Source organism: Lygodium microphyllum, chromosome 1, assembly GCF_053477565.2.
Source record: "Lygodium microphyllum isolate KBCC chromosome 1, Lygodium_microphyllum_v1.1.10, whole genome shotgun sequence".
In the NCBI taxonomy this organism is placed as follows: Eukaryota; Viridiplantae; Streptophyta; class Polypodiopsida; order Schizaeales; family Lygodiaceae; genus Lygodium; species Lygodium microphyllum.
The window spans coordinates 77489686-77511974 of record NC_141135.1 but is presented as its reverse complement, the minus strand read 5'-3'; the positions used below and the strand labels follow the sequence as shown (position 1 = coordinate 77511974).

Here is a 22289-nt window from a genome sequence, read left to right as displayed (position 1 = left end):
AACCCTTCACCCTCCACCCGCAGTTTGTGTTTTTGTATTTTTGTGTTTTGGGTTTAGGGTTTGCAGCCCCAAAAAGGGGTGCCACCCTAGACCTACTATGCCTATTTATCGGCCACTCTCTCATTTATTCCTTACGACTGATTCATTTAGTCCGTCACCTCTTCTCTCTAGCCTCTCCACTACCCTCACACACCTTCAGGAGGACATTGCAGTTCGTGGTTCGTGGCTGTCTTCATCATCTTCCTTGTTCCCTTGTATCACGTTCACTCCAGGATTCAGAACTTTATTATTCCATTCATCAGAGTTTCTTCTCTCTTCTCTTGTCTTCTCCATGTTTGCTGAGTTCACTCCATGTTTCTCCAGGCAAACTCTCTGTTTTGCTGGTACATCGTCTTTTGACATGGTATCAGAGCTAGATCTGCTCAAACAATGGCAAAGATCCTACACTCCAGTGAGGGCAAAGACCGGTAGCGGGTTCGGCATCCACTTCTCTTCTTCTTCCGCTGCATCAACACTCTAACTGGCGGTTTTTTCCTCTTGCGTTTGCTATTTTCAGCTTGCGTTCAGGGTTGCTGCTGCCGCCTCCACCTCCCCTTTGTTGCGTCTTACTGCCACGCTTTATTGCGGCGTTTTACAAGTGGCGTTTTATCGCTGTGTTTTATTGCCGCGTTTTACTACGTCGTTCTACTGCATCGTTTTATTGTGACGTTTTACTATTGGCGGCTCCTCCCTATTGTTGCGGCTATTCTTTGCAACTTGGCGGCTCAGCCAGCTTGATAGCGGCTATTCTCTGCAACCTGGCGGCTCAGCTAGATTGCTGGGGTTCATCCTTGACTGCTAGCGGCTCCTCTTGGTCTGTTGCAAGCTGCATTTGCAGCTGGCAGCACCCTTCTGTTGTTGGCAGCTCACTTCCAGCCCTTCCACTGCCCTCCCAGCCCTTGAGGTGGACATTGCAGTTCATGGTTTGTGGTTGACCTCTTTCTTCTTCAACGAGGCACACTGGTACCCATGGCTTCTTTACCAGCCGATGACCAGACTACTGGGTGCTCCTATTGTGGCATCACCGGATACACCACCGATGCTTGCCGACTTCGACCTTTGCTCCCTGCCCCCTCGGAGTATATGCGTCTCCCACCTGGCGCTTCTTGTGCCACCTTTCATTTTTGGGCCATAGAGATTGTTTTGCATCGGCTATCGGAGTATTATGCTCAAAGCAATAAGCCGCAATCGACGCGCACTAAGTCCTTTCGAGCACACAGAGGCTCTAAGACCTTACGAGGCGATAAGCCCTCTTGGAGGCTACCCCAGTGTGCAGAGGTTTCCCTTATCCACTTTCGGGTATAGTGGCTTCCATGGCCCACATCTCCTCCAGAGTCCACTCTCCTGAGAATCTGCAATTGTTCCCGACCCTTGGCTCATCTTGAGTCTCCTTCTTCCCCACCCTCTTTCACTCGTATTCGAGAGGCGACTTTTGGGTGCTTTTCGGCTTCTTCTTTTGAGCCCCAAATACCTTATTCGGCACGACTAATGGCACTTTCTTCGTCATCAGATGCTTCGCAATCTGTGAGCCATGAGTGGTTGAATTTCCTCTCTCTCTCTTAGACTAGGATTCAGAGGTTGATTTTCTTACTTCGCCCTTAGAGAGGCTTCCAATTCTTCTTCGGCTTTAGAGGGGGACTCCTCCTACTCCTTCCGATTCAGAGAGGGACCCTATGTGCCATGAAATTCTTCACACACCACCACCTTTCACTTTTGAGGAGTGGCTCCTTTGAGCAATCATTTCCTCTACTCAATACCTAGGGTCTCGAGGATCTACTTAGATCGGGGCCCTTGGGACTTCAGCAATGACTTGATGGCTAGGACTTCGTATTTCTTTTAGCATGGAGTCACGGAGCTAGTAGCTTCTCTCTTGAGGTTGAGTTTTGGGTTCTACAGCTCATCCAGTTGCCTGTCTATCTTCAAAGGTCTCCTTCCAGGTGATATTCTCAGATTACAAGGTGGATCTTCTTCATCCCTTTGTTAGCATGGAGCCACCTCTCGAGATTGAGTACGGGCATATCCTTATGGTTCTCGACACCACACAAAGTTTGACATTCCTCCTATACATTGCATGTTTTCATCATCTTTGTACTAGAGCACTTGGGCAAGTGAACAATTTTCCCATGAGGAACACTGTCCAAGTGGCACTTGCTCTATGAGTGTTCTTCAGCATGTAACATTGCATCTCCATCTCACTCTTCTCTTGTTCCCTTTTTTGGGCTTGAGAGGGGGTGTTGAGAAACCCTTCACCCTTCACCTGCAGTTTGCGTTTTTGCGTTTTGCGTTTAGGGTTTGCAACCCCAAAAAGGGGCGCCACCCTAAACTCTGACTGTGCCTATTTATAGGCCACTCTCTCATTCATTCCTTACGGCTGATTCATTCAGTCCGTCACCTCCTCTCCAGCCTCTCCACTACCCTCAGACCCCTTCAGGAGACATTGTGGTTTGTGGTTCGTGGTTGTCTTCATCATCTTCCTTGTGCTACGGCACCCTTGTTCCCTTGTATCACGTTCACTCCATGATTCAGAACTTTATCATTCCATTCATCAGAGTTTCTTCTCTCTTCTCTCCTCTTCTCCATGTTTGCCGAGTTCACTCCGTGTTCCTCTTCGCAAACCCTATTGTCTCGCTGGTACATTGTTTTTTGACAGTTGGAACCATCAAGCCAGACTTTGGGCAAGGAAGGGAGTATAGGCACCTGGATAGAGGGTGCGATGGAAGGCATATGAAGGCTAGCAGAATGAGCCTGCTGTGAAACATGGAGAGAACGAGGAGGAGAGGGATCTCGTACAAATGGGCTAGGTGACCTTCTGTCATCGCGTGAACTAGGACGAAAATCGCTCCGTCTCTTAGAGGAAGGAATAGAGACCACATCCTTTGAGTTAGCAAAGAACTGGTGATAAGACATCTTCGTATATATATGCAAAACACCCACAAAAAGCCTACGTTTTGGTGGTAGACAGCCCCGAAACAGGAGGAAACAGCTACATGATCACAAGGAAGTCGATGTAGAGGGTCTGCCTAGGGGAGATAGATTGTCGCTTGAACAAGGACTATGCGCGTTTGTTGAGGAGAGCTATCTCTTGATGAAGGAAAACTGCGTTTGCAGTAGAAGACTATCGCTTGACTGAGGAATGTTGAGCTAAAAATGCATTAGCTTTACTTAAACAGCCCCAAAACTTGATTAATTAATGAAGAGACCTAGTTTATTTAAAAGAAATGCGATCCTAGAGAGTTTTTGTGTCCCGTAAGTAGAAATTCACTTGGGAGGGCCCAAACTTTCTATAAATACGTTGTTACTCTCCTTTTTGTTCACAATCTCGTTTTTGGAGATTTCAGGTGTTTTAGTTTGCTGCCCACAATCTCGTTTTTGGAGATTTCAGGTGTTTTAGTTTGGAGATTTCTTTTGAGCTGTCCATTGCTGTTTACATCAGTTGGCATTTGATTTCCAGCCCTCTTCTTGCAGTTTGGATCTGATCCCAGCCAGGCGACTGCTGTTCGTGCACAGACGTGTTGCCGTTCTGCCTGCTACGTCATCTGCAGCCTGCATTTGGCAGTTTTCTCTCTCCTCCAGCTGTGGCCCAGCTTCTACAGGCTGTTTAGCCTGTGTTTGGCATTTTTCTCTCTCTTGCAGGTTGTCATACATGCATTTTTAGTCATTCTCTCTCCTGTAGGCTGTCATGCCTGTGTTTTTAGTCTTTCTCTCTCTTGCAGCTTGCGTTTTTAGTATTTCTCTCTCCTTATTGCCGTCTGCATCAGATCCAGCTTCTCACTGCTTTGTTTGCTGGTGCTTGACATTCGGAGGTTGCCTTGCTGCGATTCGAGATTTGTTCAGAGTATAACAGACTCTCCAACTCACTACCCCTATCCTGATCCTTGAGATACAGGAGTTCAAGGTTCAGTATTCATTCACTGCATAGTGTGTTTGTTGCATGAGCATTGTTTATTCAGCAGTTGTATCACTTCGGTTATTTTCTGTGTTCATTGTCTTTGAGGTACCCTAACCCTAACTGAGTTCTTTTATCAGTCTGTGCTTTGTCATACGATTGTTATTTGTGTTTCTGTGTCAAAGTATTTCTTTACATGGTATTAGAGTCTCGTACTCTTTGAGAGACCTGGACCTTTAATTTGAAAGCTCTCCGCACGAAGCAAGAACAACAGTAGGCTCAAATGACTTCGAACACATCAACACCAAGTCAGTCTCCAGAACAACCTATGCCGAGATCCGAGTGGGAGTGGGTAAAATAGCTTGCTCTATTGAGATGTTGTGCATAAATTCGATATTATTGCAGGACCGTCGAGACCTCCCTCATGGGCCCCCCTATTGGAAAAAGAGATCCGGAGTATGTTCCATTCTTTCATTCTCTTCCGTCCACTCCGGTGCAGGGTACTTTAGATTCGTCTTTTGTTTCTTTGTTTTTTTTATCTCTTTTGCTTTGCAATATACTAGTAAAAAACATGAGAAAGATAGAGTACAATCTGTTGACTACGGAAAAGATTTTCTTGAGGACCAATTCTTGTATGTTAACACACGTCGTAGGGATTATAAGAAAAAACGAGATATCTCTTCTTCAAACCTTTCTTCTTTTCAGTTTACTTCTCAAAATCAAAATGAATTTGGTATTCCTATTTCTACATTGCATGGTGCATCATCATTATCATTATTTCATTTTCAATCATTAAATGGTAAAAATAAACAAAATGCATCTGCACCTTTACACCACAAATTCAAAAAATGACACACTCACCACATTCTTCCGTTGCTTTCCCACTTCCCTTCATACCATTTACATTCCTCTATCAAACACCTCATGTTGCACATCACATTGCACCGAGGGGTTATGGAAACATAGGTACTGTCTTTAGGACCTCATCTTTTCCTCCATCGGGTGGTGTTCCACCTACTTCTCACACACTTTCAGGATGATTGCAGCCTGGGTATGCCCCCCAGTCTCTCCCAAGTGTGGATCAATTGGTACCACAGGTTGTCTCTATAGCATTACCTAGTGGATCTCCTAGTCATTCTATTATTCTCTAGCCAAGCTTTGGATAGGGCTTCCGTGTCCTAGTGCCTCCACCTCCATTGGCACCTTATGGAAACATTCATGTTCCAGTGCCTTCGCATCAATTGGCACTCATTGGACACTCCTAGCCTATTTTTGCCTACCCACCTTTTTCCCCTGATAGGACATTTTTCCCCTCATTCTTCCTATTAGACACATCCACGACCACCATCTTACCCTTCACCTCCATCTTATCCCACTTTCCCAACACCTCATGGTTCCACATCATCTTTTCCGAAGCATGCTTTCAATGATCAGACTCATTTTAATGGGTCAAACTTTACCACTTGGTCGAACTTGATGAGACACGTCCTTGACTCCGAGAATCTATGGGATCTTGTGCAGGGGTTGAAATCCCAATCCGATCCCGCACTTGTTCCATATGAGGTTGTCCGCTTATGGAAGGCTAGGAATACCTTTGCTATTGTCGAGCTGATACAGGGCTTATTGCCTGAGTTTCATTCTCAGCTTCAGTATTTAAACTTAACATTAGAACGATGGGCTCACTTGATTGACTGCTATGCGGCTCGGGATAGGACCGTCGTATAATTCTTGACCTTGATCTCCAACTCTTCAAAATCATTCACCGGGATGACTTGAAAATCAAGTTGGTTGAGTATTGGCAACTTCTTGCTGAATTTTCCACTACGGGGACTTTCAAGTTCTCTGACGATCACGTCACATTGTTTTTGAACAAACTCCCTAGGAAATACTTTAACTTTGTGAAAGGTATAGTTTTAAAGCCTACCATGCCTACTTTCTATGACTGATTCTCAGAAGGGGCAACAAGGGAAGGGTAAACAAAATCAAGCCTCCACTCAAAATCAAAAACAAAATCAATCCGAGGAATCACAAGGAAACTCCCAGTCACAACTCAAATAAGGGTGATAGAATGTAGCTAAAAAAAATAGGTATTGTCAACATTGTCAAAAGGTTGTCATTTTGACGACGAGTGTTGATTAAAGGCCAGAGGCATAACATCCAAATCTAAGTCTCAGACCCCTGCTCCTCTTTTGATGGCAAGGGGCAGTTTAAAGGTTAGACTCATACTGCCACTGCTCAGCTATCTCAGTTGACAATATTCTCAACTCGAGAGGACTTGTCTGGCTAGTTTGCAAAGGCCCTCATCGTCTCTATAGAGACATCAGATGCGAGTCTCGTCCATATCTGTGAGTTGCCTCCTGACGAGGTTACCGCATAGGCCCACTTGTTATCTGTTCAGTAGCTTTGCTAGTTGGGGCGAACAATTTTCTTTACAGCGACCATAGTTGAGATCCTTGACTCTCAGATTGGTTTAGTGATTGCTTACAGTGAGGCACAACCTAATGGCCTTTACCACATGACACACTTTTTGACTGAGCCGACAGCTGAGGGCTTTGTATTCCACAGCTTCCTGGCATTAGCCACATCTGGGGAGCCTATGAACAATTAACGTCTTTGGCACTTTCGCTTAGGGCATATTGGTTATGACTCTCTTTATGAGTTATCATGGCGTCAGCTTGTTGAGGGACTTCACGGCCTAAAACTAGCTCGCGATGTTTGTAAAGCTTATTAGCTCGGAAAGCAGCACCGTACCCCATTCCCTCAGCAGTCCACACATCATGCTGAGGAGCCTCTTAGATTGATTCATGTTGATCTTTGTGGGCCGACATCCACTACTGCCTTGAATGGCGCACTATACTTCTTTTTGATAGTGGATGATCATTCTAGATACATGTGGGTGTCCTTCCTCAAGCATAAGTTTGATGCTTTTACCTTTATTTTTGCTTGGGTGCTACTGGTTCATAACTAGACTGGACGCCATGTTGGTTGCACGAGGAGTGATAGCAGTTGTGAGTTTATCTCCCACGAGTTTTTTGAATGTTTACTGAAGCATGGTATCTCTCGCCAGCTCACTTCTACTAACTCCCCCTCTCAGAATGGAGTCGTAGAGCGTAGGAATCGGACAGTCATGGAAATGGCATGCTCTATGCTATTCGCAACAACAGAGCTTTCTGAGTGCCTTTGGGTTGAGGTTGTTAACACTTCGGTGTACATCCTCAATCGATGCTCGACTGTGGCTTTTCTTTAGAAAACTTTGTATGAGACATTTTTTGGCTCTCAGCGTGTCCTTTTCCACTTCAAAGTCTTCGGGTGTCGTTCTGGGGGATGCATTTTTGTGTCACAGTAGAAATACGCACTTTAACTAGTGGAACGACACACTTTGGATTAGACACGGCCTATGGCCACGCCTCTTGATCATACTGTTCACTTGTTGAAGGATATCCTAGGACAGCCCTTCGATGCACATACTTATTGGTTAATTCACACTAGGTTAGATTTAGCTTACTCAATTAGCATACCCAGTCAACATTTTACAGCACCTAGGATGTCACATTGAATTGTATAGCTTCGTGTGTTGCGTTATTTACAATGTACTTATTCTTATGGCATGGCATATGGTTCTGGTTTATGTTTGCAGGGTTACATTGCTTGTGATTGAGCAGGAGATCTCAACACTCGACGTTCTCATGGCGGCTACCTCTTTACCTTGGGCACGGCTCCCATTTCTTGGTCAAGCCGTAAGCAGGTGGCGGCTTCCATGGCCGAGGTTGAGTATTGGGCTCTCTTTGATGGTACCATTGAGGCTACCTACCTGAGGAGTTTACTGGCGGCACTTCATTTCCCATGCGACTCTCCCATTGTTGTCTACTACGAGAACCAAAGTGCCATTGTCCTTGCGGGCAATCCGATCATTTCATCACAGATACGGCATGTGGGAGTCCACTTTCATTTTTCTATAGAGCAGGCTGAGATAGGTACTATCCGCCTAGAGTTTTGCCCACGTCCGACAAATTTGTAGATATTTTGACCAAAGCGGTTAACCGGCCGGTTCTTCAGCACCTGTTATCGAGGATCAGTTTGGGTAGACCCTTCCCTACTTCTTCAACTTGACGGGGAGAGGGTGCTTTCTTCTTGCTTTCCCTTCTAGTTTGAGAGGGGGCGGTTTCTACTCTTGATAGTGACAGTGATGATGCTTACAGTTTTTAGACATTTATTCATTTATTGTATTATGGACATTTGTAACTTCATCCGTACTGTTAGGATAATATGATTATAAAAGGGTGCTTGGACAAGTCAACAATTTCCTTGCGAGGGCACTGTCCAAGTGGCTCTGTTGCATTGCATCTTGCGTGGGCATGATATCTTGCATCACCCTTTGCATTACCCCATGCATTGGCATTCTGTTCACGTAAACATGCATTTATGCACATTTATTCCTTTTCGGTCTTTTGGATTGGTCAACTCTGGATCCACCATATTCGTGGTATTACCCATGGCAGTCTCCAAGGCAGTTTTTTCTTAGCTTGCTTGCTTCACATATTTACTATACCAACAATCATTTTCCTTCTTTACCGACACCGAGTAATGGTAGGGATAGTGTGCTTGTTTTGTGAAGGTCTTGGGTCTAACCATCCGTTATCATTCTCTCGTTTGGGATACAGATACTCAATAGGAAGAAAATCGATTTGAACCCACACTTAATGCTAAATCTTTAAAAAAAGAAGAAGAAGAAAAACAGTTCATAGTTGATTCCATCGGCCTTTGTAGGGCTTGGTAGGCCACTGGGTAGCCGACGTGCACTCTTTGTCCGATGCCTTGTCCTCTGGGGTGATCACTTGGGCTCCATTGGTAAGATAACCATCGTCTCTATAGTCGTAGTGGGCCACTGGGCAGCCGATGCGCATCCTTTGTCTGATGTTGTGGTTGCTTTGGGGTGGGACGCCTTGGGGTAAAAGATCTTTCTTGTGGCACTGTTGTTGGGCCTGAGAGGGGGTGTTGAGCTAAAAATGCATTAGCTTTACTTAAACAATCCAAAACTTGATTAATTAATGAAGAAGCCTAGTTTATTTAAAAGAAATGCGATCTTAGAGAGTTTTTGTGTCCCATAAGCACAAACCCACTTGGGAGGGCCCAAACTTTTAATAAATACGTATGTTGCCCTCCATTCATTTTACCATATCGTGTTTGTAGATTTTAGGTATTTTAGCTTGTTGCCCACACCTCGTTCGCGGAGGACATCTCAGCCAAAGCTATCCATCGCTATCTACATCAGTTGGTGCTCAATTTCCAGCCGTCTTGTCGTAGTTTGGAGTTGATCCCAATTAGGTGACTGTTGTTTTTGCATAGACTTGTTGTGAATGCTTGCCACGTCATCTGCAGCCTGTGTTTGGCAGTTTTCTCTCTTCTCCAATTGTCGCTTAGCTTCTGTAAGATGTTGCTAGGCTGTCCAGCATTTGGCATTTTTCGCTCTCTTGCAAGTGGTCTTGCGTGCGTTTTTAGTCATTCCCTCTCTTGCAACTTGCGTTTTTAGTATTTCTCTCTCCTCACTGCCGTTTGCATAAGATTTAGCTTCTCACTGCTGCGTTTGTTGGTGTTTGATATCTGGAGGTTGCCTTGCCGCGATTTAGGATTTGTTCAAAGTACGATACACTCTCCAGCTCATTACCCCTGCCCTGATCCTTCAGATACAAGAGTTCAAGGTTCAGTATTCATTCACTGCATAGTGTGTTTGTTGAATGAGCATTGTCTATTCAACAGTTATATCACTTCAGTTATTTTTTGTATTCATTGTCTCTGAGTTACCCTAACCTTAACTGAGTTCTTTTATCAGTCTGTGCTTTGTCGTACGATTGTAATTTGTGTTTCTATGTCAGAGTATTTCTTTACAAGGAAGCCTGTCGCCTCTAAGAGGAGAGGAAGTGGGCCCCTAAATGGGTACTTGGCACAAGAAAAGTTGACACCTCCAAGCAGAAAGCTGCGTTTTCAACACGACACTGATGTTGCAAGGCTGCCTGGTAGTCTGGGTGGTCTCCTTTGTGAGAAGTCAGCTCTGTGTCGCTCTTAGGCAATGATATCATGCTTTGATACCATGTGGGAGTGCGTAGCGAAAGAAGGAACTCGAACACAGAGGAAAAGAGAGACAATCTGCAAGAGGAGAAGAAAAGAAACTTGCAATGAACAAGGAACAATTGCTGAATATAGGAGGACTGATCAATCCCTGCACGCAGCCCATAGCGTTAGTGAGGATACTAGATCAGGCTGATAATGATGGCAGCACCAAAGACAGAGGAAGATGATGGAGTCAGAGTGTGCACTTGCCAAGGAAGGAGGGAAGATGATAATCTAACTGATTGCCAAGTGGGAAATTGCTATAAATAGCCAAAAATCCCAAAAACTGACCGACCTGAAATTTGGGGCCAAAAATATGTCCGACCAACATTTAGTGCTGGTAAAAATGCGAGAAATGCTTAGAAAAATCCTAGAAAGAGTGGACAATGTTCGGCAAGTGAGGCAGGCTGAAGAATGCAGAAATTGCTTGGGGAAATGCACACAAAATCCCAACTAGAGGAGAAAATGCACTGAAATGCAATAAACTGAGTGCTCTAGAATGAGCTATCTCTTGCATCAAAACAAGTGATAGATAGGTCAGAGCTCCTAAAGTCCTCATCTGACTTAGACTAAGGCTCACAGGCAGGAGATGACAAGGCATGGCAAACATGACTGCTAACAACTCTACCTTGCATGAGAAGTGATGTCCACAACTACAATGCATTGCTCTTAAAAAATGTGGTTACTTTGCACACTTTGGATGACTTAGTGAAGTTTCCTTGTGACTATGCCGCATCAAATTGTTGAATAAAAGTCAAAGCTTTCAGTTTGTCTTACATATCACTAAATACCTTGTTAGATATGCTCAATGCCCCACCCTCATAAGGTGCCACCAATGATCCATGGTGCTCAAAGTTGTAAGGCCCTCATTATGAGGAGAAGACATATGTGAGCCCGGATATTGGTTGAGTTCTGACTTGTATGTTAGATGGGGTCTATGTGACCGGATGGCAAAAAGGTGACCGTTGTGGGTCTAATCTTTAGGTTAGACGGAGTAGTTAAGCTGGTAGCAACTCGAGGCACATTGCATCGAGTTGCGAGGTAAGGGAGTTATCAGGGGCCTCTATTTTGGGATGCGGGGGCAATGCCCCCGGCCTGCGGTAAAGGGAATATTCCTTGGCCGACTAGTGGAGGCTCATATGGTAGGTCGGTTAGGCTGACCTAACCGCCTTCGTGGGCTATAAAAGCTAAACCCCTTCACAGCCATCCATCATCTATCTTTCACCCAGTCAGAGTTGTTTCAACTAGCCTTAAGCTCTTCACCTATCTTCTATCTAGATTGCCATCTAAGCTTCACAGTGGAAGCGCATGGGTGGACAGAGCCATCTTTGTATCAGTTGTTAGGAGCAAAAGAAATTTTTTATTCTCCTCTTATCTGTTGTGTACTCTCTATCTCTTTCTCAGATTCTGTTCGCTGCACCGTGTAATTTTTACATACCTTTGCCACTCCCAATAAAGTCTTTCACCTTTCCTTTTGGTGTGACATTGTGATAAATAGTTGGCTGCAAGACAGGTACATTGGCTGTATTTACATCATGACTAGCATTGTCTAGAGCATTTATATGACCGGCATACATTCCATGAGTCCCCCCCATACACACCGGGATTAGCAGATGCATTCCCAAACAAACCCATTTGTGCATTGCGAATCTTACTAATATGATTAGGACATTGGATTACGCATACCATTAGCCATTGTTGGATACATTGGATCCTACATTTCATGTTAGCAGTCGTGTTTCTTGTATGGTCATCTCCTGCTTGTGAGCCTCGGTTTGACTCAGACAAGGATTTAGGAGCTTTGACATTGTATTTGTCTGTCATTTGATGTATTTTGGACATTTTAAATGAAGGGCACATTAGTGCATTTCTTTTTGTGCACTTTTGGCTATTTTTTAGGGGTTTTACCACATTTAGGGTTTTTCCTATTTTTCACCTATATAGAGGCAGTCTACTGCCCTCCCACTTTCATTATCCATCATTGATCCTTTGTGATCAGCCAGCCCTCCACATTCTCTCATCCTCTTGTTACCGTTTGGCACCCACACTGACGCGTAGAGCTGTGTGTTAGGGCTGACCGTTGTAGCCTTGTACCTTCAACCATTGCAATCACACTGGTCCTTCTCTCTCTTGTGTTCTCTTTGTATCCTTCTTCTCTATGAGTTCACTTTTCTCCTTTGCACACTCTCACATGCCATATAAGCCATGTGTGGGAACCGAAGATATGGAAGAGGAGCGTGTTGTCCGCTACAAAACTTTCCAAGCATTATTCCAACGTGCTGTAGACCTTGCGCTAGGAGTCAAAGAGTCTAGGGCTGCCTGTTCCAACCCTTTTTTAGACCACATTTACCAACACAAATTTGCGTTTTACTCCTCATGGGCCTTTAGAGGCTGGATGGCACCATTATTGCACTCGACTGGCGTCAAACATGTAGGGTGGCCATTCCATCGGCTAGTGACACCAAAATAGACCTGAGTTTTTTGTAGGCGGGGCCCTCGGCACACATGCTACACAATAGGCCTTGCACGACTTGTGTTTTTGTGCAAGCAGCCCTAGTATCTCTACGTTTTGTGTAGGCACATCATTGGTCCTCCTAGGTAGCACATTTGTAGGTTGGGCGGCACTTGTTGGACAGCTTGCGGGATGAATTTCTTTTTTCGCGGCATTCTCATACTGACTGGTCTTTCTTGATCAAAGTGACTTCAGTGTTGGGTGGGCTCTCGTTTAGACTAGCAGCATGGTAGATTTGCGTTTATTGCAAGTACACCATTTCGGGGCACCCTTGGTATATTATGAGCCCTTGGATTGGTTGCGATTACGGACCGAAGACTTTTTTTCCTTTGCATTTACTGCTCCTTTTCTTTGCCTTGCATTGTGTGTTTCCTTTGGCATCGGATACTCTCCGTCTACCTTGCCCTAGTTAGACTTCTTTTGGCTCGACGAACCTCGATTATCCCAAGGGCACCTCTTATTGGTCACCTTTATTCCAGTGGCAACATTATCTTTGTTTTCTTGCAGGTACTTTATTGAAGGACATCTATGGTTGACGTGCATGCTATGGGGGATCATGTGATTCGGGATCATTTAGATCGACTACCATCTTACTACTCTTTCCCATTATATTCTTTCAGGGCTTCTAGTCCCCAATTGGCATTGATAGCATCTCCGAAGCAGGTGCCAGTCGTACCCTCTCTCTTCGCATCGAAGAAGTTGGATGGGATGAACTACCCTCTATGTTCGTGCCGCAAGGAGTATCTCCTCGACAACTATGACCTTTGGAATTTTGTTATAGCCCCTATACCTTGACCTATTGTGGATCCTCATGATGATGTCATGGCGGATTCAGCAGCTTTATGGGATTGGTTGAATGCTAGAGCTCGCTCTTCTCTCCTTTTGAGTTGTACAAATTTTGTTCTCGTGCATGTTAGACATATCTGCATTGTTGCAGGGATGTGGAGGAGATTGGCATCTCTCTTCTGGATCTAGATATTTGGGCATCGATTAGAAGCTACAACAGCTTTTTGCCACAAATTCCCCTTCGATATGGGATCACATCCATAGGATGGAGGAGATTCGAGATAAGCTTTCATTCCTTGGCAAAACATTTCTTTTGAGGACCTAGATGTGAAACTTCTCTCACATCTTCCATCACCGATATATGACATGTTCTACACTAGTCTTCTCAGTTTTCGTAGCCGAGAGACTCTTACTTGGGAGGAGCTAGTCCCCTTCGTGCTTGAGTAAGATGTGCATCATAGTGAGCTAGATTCTTGTGGAGCCCGTGCATATAGCCATGTTTATGCGGTTTTATCTATAGGTACAAGACAAGCCAACAGAAGAAGGAAAGAGGAAGAAGTTGGAGTCATCCTCTGAATCTGATACAACTTTTGTGGGAAAGCGTAGAGAATATCCCACATGTCCTCATTGTGGGAAGACCTTGCATCCTGAGGAGAAGTGCTGGAGGATATATCATCACCTTTGTCTTTGGGAGCAAAGGTTGGATCTACATCAGAGCCTTTGTTCACCTCTACTTTGTCATCTACCAGTCCCACCGAGTTTGTGTTTCTACACATTTATGGGGTGGAGGAGCCTTCTTTGACTCTCTCTTTTTTTGAGCAGCCTTGGCTCATTGCTAGTGGTGCATTGAGTCCTATGACTCCAGGAGGCGTTTTTTTGTAGGATCTCCATCCGTTAGAGGATATTGTCATTGTTGGTGACAGTTCTTTGGTGCCTGTTAGTGGTGTTGGCACCTTGCCTCTATTGTGTGATTGTCCATCAAGCTCCATTTTTAAGGCCCCACATGTTCTAGACTTGGGTCTCCCTCTCCTCTTGGTTCATGGCCTTGTCTCAGCACCCGTGTTGTCTTCATTGAGCGGGCCGTCTTTGTTGAGGATTCTTCTATTGGAGCCACGTTTGTGATAGGTTGGCAGGAGAGGGGGCTATCTATGCTCCATTCCCCTTCCTTTGTGTAGGGTCCTTTGAGGCATCTTTCTACAGCCGCACTCTTCTCGATTGTGCACCATTTATCCCACATGTTTCATCCAATTCCCCACCATCTCCTTTGGTGGTTCCATCGTCCTTGTGGATTTCCTGGCCCCTTGTGTTTCAAAGGGGCTTCTCAGGATCATGAGGAGTTCCTTCAAGGTTTCCAATCTACTTTGGGCCTTTCTTTTATGCGGCTACCCCTTTTCTTCGTCATTGAGCCACCATCCTTTGCCGCTTGGCCCTTGGTCCTTGGTGTTTCTACGCAGCTTATGGCGCCCATTCCAAGATTAGCTATTCCACGTCTTCCAATGCACCCATGCTATGTGCCCATTCCAAGATTAGCCATTCCACGTCTTCCAATGCACCCATGCTATGTGTCCATTCCAAGATTAGCCATTCCACGTCTTCCAATGCTTTGTGATCCTTCAAATTATGATGCATCACCATTGCTTGAAACCATATTACTAGAGTATGAAGATGACATGCTTGCTGATTTGCACTTAAATAATCACAAATTCGGCAAATTGCAAATGCATTGGTTTGCAATCAGGTGTCCCGGCTCCACCTACTCAAAGAAGGTGATGTACCTTGGCAATGGAACCATGAAACCGTCCTTTCTTTTCGGATGTCTAGAAATAAGTACTTTACCACTTAAATCTTGAACTTTTGGTACTTAATTGGCTTTAGCCACAATTGCCACCCCTTGTTGCTGCATTTCTTTAACTTGTATTGCTCCAAGTTGTAGTACACTAAGATATAGGCTGGTCTCTCTACAAATTTCAGTACATTGAGCTGTCACAAATGGCCAGCAGCATCAGAATAATTTGGCTATTGGTGGTATTTTTGAACTAGTGACAATTTCTGCAATATCCTTTCATACCCAATACATGTTTCATCATGTACGACCAAGTGGAATAGTTGGTACCATCCAACTTGTCACTAGTAGAAAGCATCTCAAACAACTCATTCTGATTATGTGCCATCTTTGTGTTAGCAGAGTATTTGTCAGCTCATGTGTGAGTCTGAGCTTGATCTGGGCTGGGCATTTTTTATTAGGTATTTTAGGTATTTTTCTGGTGTGGCATTTTATGCCATTGGGGCATTTTATGCACCAGTCGGCCAGCATTAAATGCTGTCCGACCAGCATTATTGCTCCCCACTTTTTCAGCCTATTTATACTCAGTGGCTCCTCCTCAGTCAGTCACTTCATCTTCACCATCTGCAGACTCTGTGGAGAGAGGAGCCAGTGCGAGTGCCCACGCAGCCAGTGACTCACTGTTGTATGCGACTGTCTCGTGTTCAGATATATGGATTCCATTTCCCGTGCATACATCTGAGTTCTCATCTGTATCGTGTTCTTTCTTTTCTCTTTTTGTCTTGTGTTTCAGCAGTTTATTTCAGCACATGTTTATGCTTCCACTGCTGCTCCACTTCTGACATGGTATCAGTTTTCAGGATTTGTGTTTCTGCTGTGTTTTCTTGCTGATTTCAGGACTGTTTTGTACCCCTGCTGATCAGACGACTGCTGTCGCAGCCAGGCGACCTGTTTTGGGGCTGTTTTCAGCCTGCGTTTTTTGCAGTTTTGCCATCGCCTGCTGCCTCCGCACCCTCTGCTGCCTATGCACCCTCTACTGCCTGCGTTTTTCATCTGCAGCTGCTGGCGACAGTTTTCTACCTGTTTTCTCCAATTTACAGCCTGCGTTTTGCTGATTCAGCATCTCTCGTGGCTGGGTGACTGTTCCTTCAGGCCGTTTTTGCTGTTTTTGGCAGTTTTTGACTGATTTTTTGACTTTTTGCAGTAGATTTTATCTTCTATTGATCAGATTTTGGGTTATATTGCATGTGAACTCTCTTTTTCTGTAGTCTGTGCTTGTGTTTTGGCTGTGTTTCCTCTCTAAATTCCATCTCTTTTCTACTTCTCTTCTTATCCTCTCCATATGGCTCCTCCGTGCACTTCCCCTGATGCTAAGTTGCATGAGACATCCTTGAGATTACAGGGGCGGCTTCCAGCACATTATGGAGGTGAGGCTTATGTAGCTTCAGAGAGGGGTGACAGGAAGAAGAAGTCGAAGGCCCAGTGTTACCACTGTGGCAAGAAGGGACGTTTGCGGAAGGACTGCAAGAAGTTAGCGGCTTCCAGGAAGAAGGAGCAGAAAACGAAGCGGGATGCTGACTCTACCGATGAGTCCTCTCCTTCATCAGACTCCGACTCCGATCCTCCGACCAAGGTGAAGTCCAAGGCGTGGAAGGGATCCTCTTCTTCGGATCACGAGAAGGGCTTGGTGGTCCCTTCCTCAGCTGCTTTCTAGTGATGGTGATGAGGTCATCCCTCACGACTCTCTTGTGCCAGAGAGGGAGTGTGAGCGGGTGTTCAGATGGGGCAGCCGCGCCTCATCTATATTTTTATACAGGTGCACAGGTTCCAGAGAGGGACGTCCCTGACGCATCGACTTCAGTCTGGCGGAATCAAATCTTGGAGCTGGGATTGACATCCAGGTTCATGCTGAGCTGGTTATCTGACAGAGAGCGGGAGGCTTTCGTCTGGAGCTCACATGAGGGGACACTTTGGCGGTCTGGCCAAAGGCGGGAATTCATGGTCACCTATGTTCAGAGGCATTTTTGACAGGATGGTCTTGTATGCTCCTGCGAGACATTGGTGATGGACACAGAGACATGCTATGATCTTCTCTATTTTCAAGTGTTTGGTACGATCGACATCGACATTAGGTTCTCTCCGAGGTACCTTGGTGGTGGCTTGATCACCCACTGCTTGGGTATCCATGGTTCTACTTGGTGGTTCTATGTTGTATAGTTTCTGATCCCTATTCATTGTACTATTGTATTGTATCAGATCACTCATGATCTGAGAGAGGGTGTTAGCAGAGTATTTGTCAGCTCATGTGTGAGTCTGAGCTTGATCTGGGCTGGGTATTTTTTATTAGGTATTTTAGGTATTTTTCTGGTGTGGCATTTTATGCCATTAGGGCATTTTATGCACCAGTTGGCCAGCATTAAATGCTGTCCGACCAGCATTATTGCTCCCCACTTTTTCAGCCTATTTATACTCAGTGGTTCCTCCTCAGTCAGTCACTTCATCTTCACCATCTGCAGGCTCTGTGGAGAGAGGAGCCAGTGCCAGTGCCCACGCAGCCAGTGACTCACTGTTGTATGCGACTGTCTCGTGTTCAGATATATGGATTCCATTTCCCGTGCATACATCTGAGTTCTCATCTGTATCGTGTTCTTTCTTTTCTCTTTTTGTCTTGTGTTTCAGCAGTTTATTTCAGCACATGTTTATGCTTCCACCGCTGCTCCACTTCTGACACTTTGCACATGCTGAATACACAAATGCAGCCGAGGCAATTGCTCAAATTTATTTGCAAATGGACAAGGGAGCTACTATCCCAACACTCATATGCAAGAAAAAAGGCTAAAATATAAAATGAGGTGAGAAAGAGCTTAGATGCTGTTTGAGTGTTTACATGCAAAAATGTTAGGGCAACAAGCTGATATTTGTCGAAATCAGAGTTTGGATGAAAATCCCAAAATTTGTGTGCGAATGTTGGAGAAATTGCTGACTTTCCTCAAATTCAATGAAGATCCATGCAATGGAAATAGCCATTGGTTGTTTATGATTAGCAGATTGATGATTTTAGTAGGCAAGGAGTTGGGGTATTGATTCTAGTCTGAAGGGGAGTGTTGGGAATCCCACTTGTCCAAACTAGTAGCTAGTAAGTGGCATAAGAACCTCCTCTAGAATAGTAGAAAAGGGGAGGTAGCTTAGGTGGATCTAGATTGGTAGCTAGTGGTTTTTCTCAATGGAGGTTTACTTTCTAGAGTTTGGCAGGCTGAAGTTTTTAGGTGGATGTTGGAACAGTCCAGAGTTGGTTTGAGTACCTGGGATCAGTTGTGTTGTGAGAAAATGTTGGAAATGCAGCCATTTGTATCTAATTTGGAGCATTCTCCATAATCTAAAGCAGTATTGAAAGGGGTGCCTGGCTTTGGGGTCAATAAGTGTCATGTGTGCTGTAAGAGTCCTCTAGCTCCAGCTCTGTGTAGAATTACATGCTGAAGTTTACTGTGATGCTGAATTAAGCATTTGCTACTGCCCTTTGGGTGCTGAAGGCTGGTTTCAGCAACCTTACAAAAGATACCATCTGATACACTGCAATTAGTGTGTTCTCAATCAATACATGAATATCCTTGTAAACATATTATTTGATACACCCATGCATGTGTGCTTGATGAAGGTCACACACGTTAAAGATAAGAGACATTGGTTATGAAGCCTTAACTGTCATAAAGAACATTGGATCATACCAAGTGTTAGATGAAATGAGTTGCCTAATTGATACTTAAAGGCTTTTCTTACATTTCACAATATTTGTTTCTGACCTAACATTTGCGGCACTCACAGATTTCAAATTAGGATCCTGTGACACTTCACCCGAACTATTAGTATAATTGGAAATTATGTTTTTTATAACATTGAATGAATATGCATGTAATCAGTGAACATGTATCAAAAATGACAAATAATTGAGTTGGTTAGTTCCAGTTGGATTGTTTGTTCCAAAGATATTGTTCTTGGTGGCTGATCATTGGTGGATCACTACACAATCTTTAGCGCACCTACTTGGCACCTTTGCCAAAGGAACAATTTTTTGTGATTGCTTAGTCTAGAGTTATAGTTAGCACCCTTTGGCTGAAGAATGCACATAATTAGTGATTGGTGTCAATCAATGATATAAAGGGATAGTTTAGAAGAATTGCTACCTAGACTCTGCACCCTTAAATGGAAATGGCTTCCACAATCTTCCTAAATCTCACATTTGTAATTTCCTAAAATCCATAATCACATTATTAAGGTTGTTATTTGACAATTATATGTGTAATCAAACAATTTAGAACTTAGGTAATTTTCCATCAAAGTCTTAAACAAGTGTATACAAACCCACCTGTGTTTGAAAGATCATCAATCTATGCTAGTTCTCAACATGTTACCTTTAATGCAGCTTGCAAGCACCAAACTTGTAGTGCTATAATGGCCAAATCAGGGAAAGATGTTGACATCTTAGAAATCCATTTGATTTTCTCAAACAGTAGCTGCATATGTTTTTGTAGCTTGCATATATTTGTTGTTGTGTTGATCACAGCCCCTTATGATAATTACTACCTAGGCTCTTCACACTTACATGTAAATGACTTCCACGAATTTGGTCACAACACATTAGGAGACCTAGACTTTTCATGTGTAAATGCAAATGGCTTCCACAGCATTCCTAAATTGCAGATTCGCAATTTTCTAGAATTCATAATCGCATTATTAGGGTTGTTATTTGAAAAATGCCATAATCACATCATCAGGTTTGTTATTTGAAAAATGCGACAATGAGTACATGTGTGATCAAGGGATCAGGGCTCAGGTAAATTTCCATGAAAGTTTTAAAGACGTGTATACAAACCCACCTCTGTCTGAATGATCAGAGATGTCCCTCTAAATGAATCAATCTATGATAGTCCTCAACATGTTACTTCAAATGGGCCTTGCAGGCACCAAACCTGCAGTGCTATAACGACCAAATCAGGGGAAGGTGTTGACATCTTAGAAATCAATCTGATTTTCTCCAACAGTAGCTGCTTGTGTTTCCATATCTTGCATCTATTTGTTGTTGTATCAATCACAGCCCCTTAGGAGAATTGCTACCTAGGCTTTTCACATGGCTCTTCACACTTGATTGTAAACGGCTTCCATGAATTTGGTCACAACACCTTAGGAGAAATGCTCTCTAGACTCTTCATGCTTAAACACAAATGGCTTCTACAATGTTCTTGAATCTCACATTTACATTTCCCAGAATCCTTAACACATTATCAGGGTCAATAATTGAAAAATGAGAGGAGTATATGTGTATTCAAGGGATCAGAACTCAGTTAATTCTCCATCAAAGTTTTAAAGAAGTTTTTACAGACCTACCTCTGTCTAAATGATCAAAGATGTCCCTTTAAATGAATCAATCTATGCTAGTCCTCAACATGTTACTTCAAATGGGGCTTGCAGGCACCAAACTTGCACTGTTATAAGAGCCAAATCAGGGAAAGGTATTAACATCTTAAAGTCCATACAGTTTTCTCCAACAGGAGCTGCTTGTGTTTTCATAGCTTGCAGATATTTGTTGTTGTGGAGGACACAAGTTCTACTTCTCTCATAGTTACAATGCTCTGTGCCTTGCCCTGCACATGTATAGGAATCTTCTCTCACAAACTTGTGGAGGACACAAGTTCCATGAATTCTTCTCTCATAGTTACAATGTTCTGTGCCTTGCCTTGCAAACATATAGGATTCTGTACATTAATCAGGGTGGTTGCAGTAATTCTATCAGGGTATATTAAAAACTCTATATGTGTAAGATAACTTATCTGACAGATTAGTGCGTGCATGATTAATATCCTTTTAATTTTCTCATTACTCTAGGAACTTGATTGGAGCCTGGAAGAGCTGAATGTAAATTGAAATGAGATTTTAGCATTTATTGAGGATGATAATCACCCTGCAATTCAACTCTATAGTTGGGTCGTCACAAACATTGTTGTTGCTTTGTCTGAAACCTTATTCAGTATTTTGCAACAATTAAGTTGTGCATATTGTGATGAGTAGCTATTCTCATCATGCTCTTACCTGATTGTTTTACAGGATGATATACGCCGAGAAGCTCAAACAATGAGCTTAATCAGCCATCCCAATATCCTAAGCTCTTATTGCTCGTTTGTGGTGGAGCATAGTTTGTGGGTAGTTATGCCATACATGGCTGGAGGTTCATGCCTTCATATAATGAAGACAGCATACCCAGATGGCTTTGAGGAACCTGTAATTTCAACTGTTCTAAGGGAAAGTCTCAAAGCCCTTGAGTATCTTCATAGGCATGGCCATATTCATCGTGATGTGAAGGTACATACCATGTTGTTTGATGCATTTGCCCTTGACTGAAATCCTCCCTAAAAGATTTAATGCCAGTTAGTAGTCTAACCTTGCTAAGCCCGGGTATTATCATACTGTTTCTTGCAAAAAGTGCCTTGCACCTTTGCCGCAAGAACTTTGCAGAAAAGTGCATTTATATTAAATTCAAAATTGAGTGGTTTATCTGTTGATTCTGTGCACAGGCTGGAAATATTTTAATTGATGCTTATGGGGCAGTCAAACTCGGAGACTTTGGTGTATCAGCATGTATGTTTGATACTGGTGACAGGCAACGTTCAAGGAATACATTTGTTGGGACTCCATGCTGGTATGCATTATTCTCATATGCAAATTTTGGCTCATTCACTTGCTGATAATTTGTGTGAGCATCTTTGTGATTTGTTGCAATAGGTTTAGTTTGGTACATGCTTTCAGCCAGTAATCTTTTGCAGGATGGCACCTGAAGTGTTGGAGCAGCTCCACGGCTATGATTTCAAGTAAGCAAGTATAACTTTTGTGAGAGTAATTGCAGTTATATCTATTCGGTGCAATCTAAGATTATTGCAAACTTGCAATGGGATGTAGGTGCAGAAATGCAGCACTAATGCGTTTATAATCAGAGCAAGGAAACATACGGATGACTACTTAGGTTCTATTTTTGGGAAAGCTCCTACATGATCCTTTAAACCTAGCAATGTCACACAGCTGCTTGTTGCCAACGTACTCAGCTATCAGGAACTGCTTGTTAGTTGGCTTGTGAGTCATAATGACTGTTTAGATGCCCCTATGTAGTTTTGTAGAAAATCATGACC

General features: G+C 43.6%; 1 protein-coding gene across 2 annotated transcripts in view; it reads left to right on the top strand.

The window, feature by feature from the left end:
- LOC148041291 (uncharacterized) overlaps nucleotides 1–22289 on the top strand; it is a 164133-nt gene that overhangs the window by 17804 nt on the left and 124040 nt on the right. For both annotated transcript variants that reach the window (XM_087678866.1, XM_087678864.1), the window contains exons 2-4: nucleotides 21214–21468; nucleotides 21681–21805; nucleotides 21930–21974. In XM_087678866.1, the coding sequence (XP_087534992.1) occupies nucleotides 21214–21468; nucleotides 21681–21805; nucleotides 21930–21974 (425 nt within the window). The remainder of the gene's footprint in view (nucleotides 1–21213; nucleotides 21469–21680; nucleotides 21806–21929; nucleotides 21975–22289) is intronic.